The 12,796-nt window shown below is 45.1% G+C and overlaps 1 protein-coding gene across 4 annotated transcripts; it reads left to right on the forward strand.

Annotated features, from left to right (window-relative positions):
- Positions 1-1,633: 1,633 nt before the first annotated feature.
- Positions 1,634-6,089, forward strand: S1PR1 (sphingosine-1-phosphate receptor 1). Of its 4 annotated transcripts, none has more exons than XM_007093620.3 (2): positions 1,634-1,964; positions 3,633-6,089. In XM_007093620.3, exon 2 carries the CDS (start codon positions 3,800-3,802, stop codon positions 4,943-4,945), a length of 1,146 nt encoding a protein of 381 aa, XP_007093682.1. In that variant the 5' UTR covers positions 1,634-1,964; positions 3,633-3,799; the 3' UTR covers positions 4,946-6,089. The 4 variants fall into 4 exon arrangements, with proteins under 4 accessions (XP_007093682.1, XP_042853960.1, XP_007093684.1 ...); XM_042998026.1 differs by having other exon boundaries at positions 1,634-1,859; XM_007093622.3 differs by lacking the exon at positions 1,634-1,964 and adding an exon at positions 2,312-3,240.
- Positions 6,090-12,796: the final 6,707 nt, after the last annotated feature.

The raw sequence follows: 12,796 nt of genomic DNA on the forward strand, positions 1-12,796 counted from the left end.
TCAGTTCTGGGATGCCTAGTGTAAGCTGTCTTAGTGACATTTCTCTCATCAATAAAATGACCAACAATGCTTGTTCAAATTAGATAATCGATCGTGATAGAGTTTGGGTATGCAAGTCACTTTAATTCCTTCCCCTTCAAAGAACTCATAATTTAGTGGATGGGTTTTTTTTGTTTTTGTTTTTGTTTTTGTTTTTGTTTTTGTTTTTTTTGCCAACTCCACACCTTATGTTGTGCAGGGCAGACTCAGCATATCCCTCCTTTTAAATAAAGGAAGTCCCCAAACCCATCCAGAGCCTATTCTAGAGTCTAGAGGACACTCCTCTGCATTTCCACGTTGTATGCATGTGCTGTTGTTTTGTGGCGATGTGCTCCGTGCAACTCGGTTGCTGAAGACTTGAAGGCAGCTGTGAACTTGATTTTAACTGTCGTTAGATTTCTTCTTTTGCAAAATCATAAGATCCCAGAAGTCAGGGTCTGTTGTTTATTCATTCAACCTCCTTCTGAGTCATTCAGGTACAGGGTGTGTCTGTCAATTGAAACTGCACACGGAGAAGTTTTGCGTTCACATCTGCCAGGATGGGAAGCCAGAGCGACCAGGAACTGGGTGGAAATCTAGCAGCAGAGCAGGGCAGAAGTGCTCTGAGCTTGTCACTTAGGCGGAGCTGACCAAGGCCGCCTCTATGTCTCACCTTCTGAAGTAGCATCAAAGTGGAAGAAGAGAGTGGGCGTGTTGGGAGCATGAGGTGTGGGGGCCTCTGAATCCTCCCGAGTAGAAAGGGAGAGAAGGTCACCGGCCTCAGACTAGGCTGGCTGGGTCCTGCGGCTCTTCCCTTTTGGAAATTCTTGTGCTGCCCAAGCTTTTAAATCTGTCAGGCCCCAGCAGCTGACCACCTCCCCAAAGGTCTCAGAATCTGGGACACACGGCTTGGGTTTGCGCCCAGTTGAGTGAGGGGAAAGCCAGCCCTACTTCTCGCCCCGCGTTAGCCCATTCGTCACCGAGCCCCGGGGAAAACCACTTTCTGCCCCTCAGACCACAAGTTTCGGGGCTGCAGTGGGACGGGGGTAGGGAGAAGCAGAGGAACCTCCGGGACCATTCTCCCTTCTAGGCTGCTGCATATCTCCTCCGCGTCTGTGGCAGCCCCTTGCCAGCCTCTCGTCCCCGGTGGGCGGCCGGGACTCGCGGGGTGTCGGCTCCTCCTTTCCCTGTCTGCACAGAAGCGGCCCCGGGGCGCCCCGCCACGATCTCGGGACTCCGATCCAATCGAGAGCTTGCGGGGGTAGGGAAACAGCGAGGTGCGCTGCGAGACGCCGGGCCGTCCTCTGCCCCCTGAGACTTTTCGGGAGAAAAGTTTCCAAAGGCTCCCCACGTCCTCTCTTTTCTAAGACTCGGGAGAACAGTGTCTGGGAGCGGTGGACAGCCGGGCGAGGGCTGTGATTTATGCATCAGAGTCCAGGGGGCACCAGCCTCCGTCCCTTCTCTGTTTTCTTTTCCTTTTTTTTTTTTTTTTTTTTTTAATTCGGTTGCCTGGGGGGGGGGGGGGGAGGAGGGTGTGTGCACGTGTGTGTGTGTGTGTGTGTGTGTGTGTGTGTGTGCGCGCGTGTGCGCGCGCACTTGCGCTTGCTTCTGCCCCAGATCTTTCCTGGACAGTGAGTCTCCGAAGCCGAGATCCGGAGGCCCGCAGCCGCAGGCGGAGGGCGTGAGGGTTGAGATATTAACCCCTCCCCGCCTCTTCCTAGGGAAGCCACACGGCCTCAGCGGGGCGCTCGGTGACTTCAGCTAGCGGGCCGGCGCGGGCCGCGGAGAGCAGGGCTGGCCATTGGAGTGTGCGGCTGCGGAGGGAGGGGACCCCGACTCGAGTAAGTTTCAAGAGCGTAGCGGTCAGTCGTGGGCGGCAGCAAGATGCCGAGCGCGCAGTGGAGACCCAGAGCTCTCCCAACGCAACTTCGTCCTGCCTGAGCGAGGTAGGGGACTGAGCGCGGTGCCAGCGTGGGCCGGGGGTGCGGGGGACCCCCGCTGCAGGAAGTGTTCAGTGTTAGAAACGAATTTTTAAGCCGGAACGAAGCAAAACGGAAACTTTTAAAACATCCATCTCTGGACGCTAGAAACATTCATCCCTGGGCTACTAAGCCCAGTCCATCGGATTGTTCTTGGGGCACTTGTGATTTAATGAAGTTTGGAAAAGGGTTCAGTCCGGTTGCAAAACCGACTAGAGGTGGGGGAGAGTGGAAACTGCGGTTGGTCGCAGAGGGGTGGGGGAAGGGGCTTAGTTTTGGAAATCTTATAGACAAAGAATATGGGAGGTGGGGGTGGGGGTAAGGGCTTAAACTTGCACTGCCGGCGAGGAGGGTGTGGAATTAGATGGGAGAAATGCCGAGTTTCTGGGTACGAGCACCGTCGGCTGTCCCAGGAACTGCTCTCTGTTACGCCCCTTCTATCACATTGTGGCGTTACTTTGAAACATTTCAACGAGTTACGAGTAGACTTCTGCGAACCAGTGCCATGTTTCATTCTCTCCACACTTTCTAGTTCTGTGAGACGAGGCAACATGTTGGGGGAGGGCAGTAAGTAAAACTACCGCCTCACGTTTAGCAATGCACCAGACGTACGTTCAGGCTTCTGGACAGTAGATTTGCACTTGGAATTAGGAATGTAGTGGCATGTATTGTTATCGTTAGTAGTATAACTTATCTCGTGTGTGTGTGTTGGCCAAACCCACAGTAACTAAACATACTCCTTATGCAATCAATGAATGTGCGAAACTCCTGGGATTTATTGCAATCTCTTATGAATGATTTTCACTGAACCTTTAGATTTTCTTGCATTAGCTTACAAGAAAAAAAAAAAAGAAGAAGAAGAAGAAGAAGCAGCAGAAGAAAGAAAAGGCAGTTGCTTCACAGAGGCGTTAAGCTTTCCTGTTTACCGCAAGGCTGGGGCGGGCTTGGCTGCCCACACCATGCGGCGCCCTCGGACCCAAAGCACACCTGTTCCTAGAGAGTTATTAATAGAGCCCAAAGAATGACTTACTCTGTCAAGTGATTTTCGTGCGAATCTAATGTCTTGCATGGCAATTAGGAGGTGGTTCTCTGTTCTTTTAGCTGGGTGGTGCTGTGCGTCTCCACCCTCATATTGGCGGTTGGGTCTCTTCCGAGGAGAGACTAAGAGCTGGTAGTGAACCCGCTGCTGAGAGGGCGAATGCTCCAGAGCACCTCCAAGCTGGAAACCTGGAGGGGGATCGAGGTGGGGGCGTGAGGGAGCCGAAGGGGTGTTAAATGGGACTTGCTTCTCTAGTTTTCCCATTTCCACTTGGATGTGACACAGGGAGAGTTTTCGTCTTGTCGAGTTGGGAGTTTTCAGTTTGGGTAAAATATTTTTTCTCCCTTCCCTTACCCACCCTACTCCCCCTTTTTTCTTTCTTTCTTTCTTTCTTTCTTTTTTTTTTTTTTTTTTTTTTTTTTTGCAAGAAATAAGAATTTGATTTTCTTTTTCTGAAATCCTTCTCCTTGCGCTTTCCCCAAGTTTACTTAAAACAAATCCATGACAAAACTGGAGCACTGCCTTAGCTAGAATGAATTATGCCAGTGTGCTGTGGCTTTTTCCCTGACTCTCTCCTCTTTGTGACTTGTTTAAAGCTGCTGTTCCCGAGGCCCTCTCCAGCCAAGGAAAAGCTACACAAAAAGCCTGGATCTCCCTGACGGAACCACCCCCCCACCGCGGCAAGTGAAGGCTCTCTCGGCGTCGCCCTCTAGCGTTCTTCAGGAGAAGCTCCACCCCCGGGTTCCTGGAGACCCTGCGCACCATGGGGTCCACCAGCGTCCCGCTGGTGAAGACCCACCGCAGTTCTGTGTCTGACTATGTCAACTACGACATTATCGTCCGGCATTACAACTACACGGGAAAACTGAATGTCAGCGCGGACGAGAACGGCATTAAACTGAGCTCCGTGGTGTTCATTCTCATCTGCTGCTTTATCATCCTAGAGAACATCTTTGTCTTGCTGACCATTTGGAAAACCAAGAAGTTCCACCGACCCATGTACTATTTTATCGGCAACCTGGCCCTCTCAGACCTGTTGGCGGGAGTGGCCTACACGGCCAACCTGCTCTTGTCTGGCGCCACCACCTACAAGCTCACCCCCGCCCAGTGGTTTCTGCGGGAAGGGAGTATGTTTGTGGCCTTGTCTGCCTCGGTGTTCAGCCTCCTAGCCATCGCCATCGAGCGCTATATCACAATGCTGAAGATGAAACTCCACAACGGGAGCAACAGCTTCCGCTCCTTCCTGCTCATCAGTGCCTGCTGGGTCATCTCCCTCATCCTGGGTGGCTTCCCCATCATGGGCTGGAACTGCATCAACATGCTGGCCAGCTGCTCCACTGTCCTGCCGCTCTACCACAAGCACTATATCCTCTTCTGCACCACCGTCTTCACCCTGCTCCTGCTCGCCATCGTCATCCTGTACTGCAGGATCTACTCCTTGGTCAGGACTCGGAGCCGCCGGCTGACCTTCCGCAAGAACATCTCCAAGGCCAGCCGCAGCTCTGAGAAGTCGCTGGCGCTCCTCAAGACCGTGATTATCGTCCTGAGCGTCTTCATCGCCTGCTGGGCGCCCCTCTTCATCCTGCTCCTGCTGGACGTGGGCTGCAAGGTGAAGACCTGCGACATCCTCTTCAGAGCGGAGTACTTCCTGGTGCTGGCCGTGCTCAACTCCGGCACCAACCCCATCATTTACACTCTGACCAACAAGGAGATGCGCCGGGCCTTCATCCGGATCCTGTCCTGCTGCAAGTGCCCCAGCGGAGACTCCGCCGGCAAATTCAAGCGACCCATCATCGCCGGCATGGAATTCAGCCGCAGTAAGTCGGACAACTCCTCCCACCCCCAGAAGGACGATGGGGACAACCCAGAGACCATTATGTCCTCTGGAAATGTCAACTCTTCTTCCTAAAACTGAAAGCTGCCCGACCCATGGGGAGAGTTCTTGCATGGTCACCCCACCACCCAGTGTTTGGAAAACGAAAACAAAAATAAAAAAGTCTCTGTGCCTCCACCGCTGCCAGGGAGGAGCTGCTGGGAGCCAGACGGAGGGGGCAGGGGGCAGAGTAAGAGCAGCCTGGTGGTGCCGGGGTGTTGGTGGGTTAGTTCCTGTGAACAATGCACTGGGAAGGGTGGAGATCAGGTCCTCGCCTGGGATCTATTTCCTACCCCCGCCCTGGAGCTTTGATTTTGCACTGAGCCAAAGGTCTAGCATTGTCAAGCTTCTGGAGGGTTCATCTGGCCGCTCCTCTAAGACTAAGGCCCCAGTGTGAGAGCATCTGTGGAGAGCTTGGAGGAGACGTTTTCTCTCACCTTAGTTGCCAGCCCAAGTGACTGTGTGCACTTCTGCGTCTCTGGGTATGCCCTGCATATCCTACCCTCCCTTTCCCTTCACACCCCTCCTCAAAATTCTGTTACTTTATATTTGAACGACCTGGCGTTCATCAGAGCCAGGGTTGTGGCACGGTCCATTTCCTGATCGTCTGCAGCGGGTAGGCCGTGTTCAGGAGGGAAACTGTGAGGAATGGAGATGGTTTGGAGATGTAAAGCAATTTTATTTGCTGAGGCCAAAGTTTCCACGTAAGCTGGATCAGTTTTTGGAATTTGGTTACAGTCACTTTGATTTTTTTTTTTTTCTTTTAACAACTTTACAATGAAGTATGTTACAGCATCATTATCCATTGTGTCTGAAAGTCTGCATAAGTCCAGTTTATCTAGATGCTATCAACCGGGATCCTTTGTGTCATAGGAGAATCAAACAAGTAAAACAAGGTGAAAACTGACTGGGGGTGACTTTGTAAACCAAGAGAGATTTCTTAAATGAGTTTGTCTAACAAATACAACGTCTGTCTTTGGCACTTTTGTTGACGTTTATTTCAGAGTGTTGTTGTGTGAATTATTTCAACCAACAGGATGGTTGTATTTTGTTGTGTTAAAAGTACTTTCCGTGATTTTTGAATGTATTTGTTTCAGCATTTTATTGGACTTTTCTAACCTGTGTTAACACCGTTGAACGTGTATTTCCTAAGAAAATACAACCCTCTTGTGCCATTAAAGCATTACTTTAACTGATAGGGAATACCAGAAGTTTTAAAATACAGCTGTTCATTAAATAGTTAATTAAAGATGTGTATAAATGTCACAAAAAATAAAAATATATTGCTGTCTCTTTAGTATGGTTTTCAGTGCAATTAAACCGAGAAATGTCTTTTTTTAAAAAAATAGTATTTAATAGGTTTCTGACTTTTGTGGATCATTTTGCACATAGCTTTATCAACTTTTAAACATTAATAAACTGATTTTTTTTAAAGATTCCTTTGTGAATAGCATTTTTTTTTTAAACAAATAAGACATTGTGTTTGACTATGTGGATCTTTAGAATCAAAGTTAAGGGCAATTTTCTGTTACTCTTTAAAGGATTTCACCTTGATAAACTAGGGTGTGAAAAAAATGTGGTTTGTTAAAAAACCACTCTATCTTTTTCAGGAAGAGAAACTTCAATAAGTTAACACTGAAGAGTAGTAAAAAATGCGATGAAAACCACCAACCTCTAAATACCACGCTGACAAGTAAATGCCATTATTGGAGTTTTAAATTGCATTCGAGCCAAACTAAGTGTTACACAATAATTCTTGTCCTAAAACACGGGCTTTTAAAGAAATAATCTACAAGAATGTAGTTGTAAATCTAATTTACATTGTGAAACGCAATGGTCGCTTCAAGCCCATCAACAAAAGCTTTTACATTCTTGGCTTTCCACCAACATGCTGGGGAAATAGGGATATGGATCTGGGAGATAGTATATTAAATCACTTTTTTCCAAGACACTGTCTTGGCTTCTCCCAGACTGTCTTTTGGACAATATGGGACCACACAGTAGTAGGAGCACATAGCTAGCAAGGAGTAGCAAGTTGTAGAATGTAGGTTGAGTAGTATACCCCTCATACCTGAAAACTTTCAATAATCTCTGATAGCTTTGGCGCCCTGGCCATTAATTGCTCCCAACTAGGCAATGAGACCAAGGGCACTTTGTAAGCGCCACAGAATTACTGTAATAATTGTTTCAATGTTATTGTCGTCTTCACTGAGAATTCATTTGAAGGGTTTGGGTGTATTTGGCTCTTCAGTCCCGTTATTGCTGTCAGAATCTGTGCTTTCAACTGTCACTGCATATGCACAGGACACAGTTGGGACATGAAGATAAACCTCACCTCACAGAGTAGATGTCATTTCTGGGTAAGGTTAACTGTGGGAAACAGAAGTGTGTTCACGAAGGAAACCTTAGGTCACAACCTCCAGTTTCCTGAAGGAAATGCCAAAAATGTGCTGAAGACAAAAGACTGGAAACAAACTGGAATGTCTCTATCCATCTGTCTGCTGAGGCGGAAGGAATGAGTTCATGTTGTACTCACTTCCTAGAGCTTTCATTGCAGAGTCAAGCATAATGGAAAAGCCCATCCATTTCGTGTTTCTATGGACGATAAGTGTTCCTACTATTGGTTTTATCTTTATAAGCAAAGCAATGACTCACACAACATGGGGAAGTTGAGGTAGGGCAGCTGACCCTGGCGGGGATTGGAAAACTCATGATAACGAGTGACAGAGAGGACAGCCTTACTTGCCCACCTGTGAGCACATTATCCAGTCACCATATGTGCATTCTTCCTGGAAGTTCCACACTGTGCCTTTCATTCCAAGAGAGCTGGACAGTCATGGACTGTGGTTTTCCTGGGCAGGTGTGGGACAGAAGCCTACCTCTGGCTGAGAAGCAATGGCTGAGATAAAGGAGTCCTTGGTGGTACCTCAACATGAATATCTGGTTTTAATTTAGTATATCCTGAGAATTGAGGATGAAAACAAAAGTCTCAGTAACTATTTTTATACTAAATTTAAATGTCCATAAAGTTTTGATTAAAAAACTTATGTAGTATTTTTAAAGAGGAATAAAACAGGCAGCCTGAGAAATACTTGACATATTCTTGTAAATGGGCCCCTGGTATAAATATTGAGGAAAATTACAAAATGACATCAAACAATACTTTATTCCCAATGATATTAAATGTGATTACAATTCTACAGAACATTCACATAGAAATTGTATGTAAGAAAAATGCTTGCCCTTGCTTTTTAGCCTCGTTATAAGTAGAAAAATTAAATTCTTTAGTAAAAGTTAATCTAGTGATATTAGAAATTCCAACATTTATAGTAATAGAAATGTTGCATTTATGTTAACTAGAGAATGGATTTTATTTTGGCATTATCAGTACTTTGGTTGTGATTTATGGCATCTTTAATGTTCCCCCAATGTAAAAAGTCTTATTATGAAGGTTTTTGTTGTTTTTGTTGTTTTTAATTTTAGAGAGAGGGGCCAAAAGAGAGGGGCAGAGAGAGAGAGAGAGAGAGAGAGAGAGAGAGAATCCCAAGCAGGGTCCATGCTCAGCATAGAGCCTAATGTGGGGCTCAATCCCATGATCTTAGGATCATGACCTGAGCTGAAATCAAGAGTCCAATGCTCAACCAACTGAGTCACCCAGGTGCCCCTTTTTGATGAAGCTTTTAACTTACTTTCAAATTGGATTAATTTCTGCCATAGACACTGCCTATGATAAGGATGCGCCCAATGTAATATCCTTGTAGTACTTCTAACCCAGACTGTACTTTTTGAATGATTTTGACTCTTCTTGCCTCCCTTCAGTGTATCTCTGAGACCTCTCACATTTTCTAGGTAACTACAAATGCAGCTCTGTTTGGGAGCTACTACTCTGAAATAGCAACTTCAAAAAGATGATCAGCTCTGTTGGGGAAGTCCTACAAAGTGAGGACTTGAAGTTTAAGTACGATTAAATATCAGCAACCCCATTTTCAATTGAGAAGTAAGGGATAATACTTGAGTGACACATTTAAAAAATGTTTTCATTACAAAACTGTTAAATTTGAACTTGTAAATGGGTCACTGACTCAAAAATTAATTTCTAACCAGGAACACTCTTATTTACCTATATGATGTGCAATAATCATTTTCTGTGATCTCTTTGTAACGTTCAGTTATTCTTTTCTTTCATATTGCTTTCTCCAGGGGTGCCTGAGTGGCTTAGTCAGTTAAGCATCTGACTCTTGGTTTCACCTCAAGATCTCACAGTTCATGGGTGTGAGCCCACACTGGGCTCTGCACTGACACCGCAGAGGTGTGTCTCCCTGTCTCTCCGCCTCTCCCCTGCTCGCTCTCTCCGCCTCTCCCCTGCTTGCTCTCTGTCTCTCCCCTGCTCACTCTCTGTCTCTCTCTCTCTCTCTCAAAATAAAGAAATAAGATTTTTGAAAAATGGTGCTTACTCCATACCCAGCTGGAATGGTGTTTTCTATGGACACCTCAGTAATTAGATCAAACTAGATCGATCTCATTTGTTTCTTAACTAACCACATCAAACTAGATGTGTCTGTGTTTTCCGCAAATAGTTTTAAAACGTCTGGAGGGAGGAATCACAACTAACCAAAAGAAGCCTTTATAGGGCCTATTAGAGTATTCTTTCCCTGTGGACAAAGTAAGTTCTGGATGATGAGAAATCATAATAGATTACATCCTTTCCTCCAATCTTGCTGCTTTTTTGATGTGTGCTTCACAAGGCCCAAGGAAAGGGACTCAAAATATGTTTTCACACATACCATTGCCTTCACTGCCATAATGATTGGAACTAGAGTCCAATCAGAATACCCAAGCAAGCAAGCAAGCAAGGTCTACTTGAATTACTAAAAGCCTTTTTATTGCTTACAAAGGAAAAGAATTAAAACAAAAACTTTTTAAATGTTTATTATTGAAAGACAGAGAGAGTCAGAGTGTGAGCAGGGGAGGGGCAGAGGGAGAGGGAGACACAGAATCCAAAGCATGCTCCAGGCTCTGAGTTGTCAGCACAGAGCCTGACGCAGGGCTTGAACTCACAAACCGTGAGATCATGATCTGAGCTGAAGTTGGACGCTTAACCCACTGAGCCACCCAGGCGCCCCAAAAGAAAAAGAATTTTTAACCAGTGCTCAAAAGAGCTAGGAAAGATGAAAGAGGAGGATAACAATGAGGGAGGGTTAGACCTGCATTTAATTTAGCCTTTTCACAATCCTTGACAAGAGCCAGGACCAATGGCAAATTTGGTTCCTGTTGAAGACATCTTGCCTAATACTCTTTGTGCTTTCTTCTTAGAATTAGACTTTCAAGTGATTCCTGCATTTCTCATGGTCTCTTTTTCATCCCTTTGAGGACTGAAGGATTGAAAATCAGATTTAGCTCTGAGTATAATCATTAGCAAAAGCATGTGTGGATTGCATATTTGAATGAACAAGAATTGCCATATTTTGTTTCATTGAAGCACCATCATGTGCCCAACCAGCTCCTGTGTTAACAATGGATAAACACATTGTGGTAAATTCATACAGTGGAATACTAGTCAGATATTTAAACAAGGAACTACTACTGATACTTGCAACAATTTGCATAAATCTCAAAACCATTCTGTTGAGAAAAGAGGCCAGCCCTAAAAGAGAACACACTGCGTGATTCCATTTATGTGAAATTCAAGATGAGGCAAAAGTGATCTATGGAGATGGAAATCAGAACACCGGTTGCCTCATGGAGAAGATATACTGAAAAGGAACATGAAGGAAATTCTATTAGATTGTTACCAGTGTTCTGTATCTTAATTCTTAGGATGTTGTTTACTTGGGTATATGCATTTATATAAACTTATCTAACCATATTAGGGTCTGTGAAATTAAAAAAAAAAAAAGTCAGTATGGTAGATTTCCACCTGAATATGAGGACTGTATGGGCCTTTCTCTGTGAAATTATGCAGTGAGATTCCAAAGAATTCAATAGAACACTGCAAAAGTTCCACACTGTTCCACAGAAGGAAAGTTTGCTCTTTCAGCAGACTCCTAAGTCCCAGAACCAAAGCGTTAAAATGCTAAATAATTGTAACCCGATGATATTCTCTTTGCTTCTATAGGATGAGAATTAGGTATAGTATTGGTATTTGTAATACCTAAGAATGTCTGTGTTTTGGAAGAGTCTAGGATTGCAATGAAACTGTCACAATAAACGTTTATTGACATTCAGATTTTGGTCCTAGGAACGTATAATGTATCGTAAATAGCCTTAGGAAGAATGGGCTTTAAAACACTGGCAAGGATACCGAAACATATTAGTATAGGTGACATACACACTGGAGTGTGTCAAACCATTTCTTACCACCTGACCAAACCTATAAAAAGCATTCAGGCAGATTGTAACACCGGTCCTGGGTGCAAGCACTGCATTGTTAGGAGTCATGGGCAGAGACACAATAAAAGGAAGACAGGCTGGTGTTCTTGAGGGCTTTATAAGCTTGTGGCTAGATACATTGTTTGCCTGTGCTCAGCCCTAGAGATTCCCTCCTTTAGACTCAGCAAATTGCCTCAGGTGCTGCAGTGTTACTTGATCAGGCTGATTAGATCCAAGGAGGAATGGGAAGAGGAAAAACAGGGCAAGGATAGCAGGGAGGATGGGATGGGGGAAAGTAGGTAGTTGCTTATCTACTTCCCCGGAGCTTTGATCCTATTATCACTCCACTTTTCTGCTCCTTTGTGATACCAAGGTAGAAAGAAGAACCCTATTGAGGAAGACTAGTGTGGCTCAGGCTTCCCACTCCCACCACTTTTGATGGGTACACCCATCCTTTCACCTATCCTTTCAACAAGAATGCTTGCCCTAGGGCATGTACTCTGGCTAGCAAGAAAACCATTTAAAAGGTCTCTGACTTCATAGAGCTTACAGGACTCATTCCTCCAGTTCTGGCGTTTCATTGGTTCCTTCTCTTTGCGGTCCAGGGCAACTGATACGGTAAGAAACAGTTATTTTCATGAGTTTTCCCACTGCTGTACCGTCCCCTAATATACTGAGTTCTTAAGCAGTGTCAAAGAATTTTATTTAACAAATATGATTAATGTTAGCAGCTATCATTTAACCAATGGGACATTAGCTTTCAGATTTGGAATGGAGAAGTTCTGGATGCTGTTGCAAGTATCAGCATTTGTATTCAATTTTTCAAATCCTAGACCCCATGTGAAATCAAAGCATCCAGCATCTCACCTTAATTTGTGTTTTCCTTCTAGAGCACCGCTGTGAACTCTGTTGGGTGTAGCCACTTGGGTTAAAATGAGCAAATGAAGCCTACACTTGAGTAAATCTTAGGTGGTGTCCTTATTTAACTTGGATGAAAGAGAAAGGAGACACAAATGCACCCCTCAAGAGGAAACACGACATGACCTTAATTATCAATATCATTATGAGCAAATCCACCTAATGGTGGGCAATTGCAATCATCTAGGGCTAGAGAAAGGCCTTGTTGTGTTCTATATGTCTCAGTGGCTACTTCTGCCAGAGAGCACTCCCAGCAGCCTCCACCCACTGCACCAGGGCTAGGGCCGTTTTTATAAGGAGGACCCTTGAGAATGTCAATAGCTCAGATGCCGTAACCTTTACCGGATCTACCCCTCAAAGGTCTTCTAGAGGCAGAACTAGCGGTTTCATTCTTTTGTACAAAGGAAAGCATTTTTATTTCTAATTTCAGGGCTTCTCTTGTGCCCGTCTAGACACTTGAGAGAAAAACAAATTTAAATCACCAGTAATGTTCTAAAATAAGAGAAGACATATAAAAAGACATCAGCTATCATGTAGGTATGCCAGAGAGTCTTCACCCAGGCTTCTTTGGTGGCACCAGAAATAGTGGTTAGCGCTCAC

Source organism: Panthera tigris, chromosome C1 (genome assembly GCF_018350195.1).
Source record: "Panthera tigris isolate Pti1 chromosome C1, P.tigris_Pti1_mat1.1, whole genome shotgun sequence".
NCBI classification, from domain to species: Eukaryota; Metazoa; Chordata; class Mammalia; order Carnivora; family Felidae; genus Panthera; species Panthera tigris.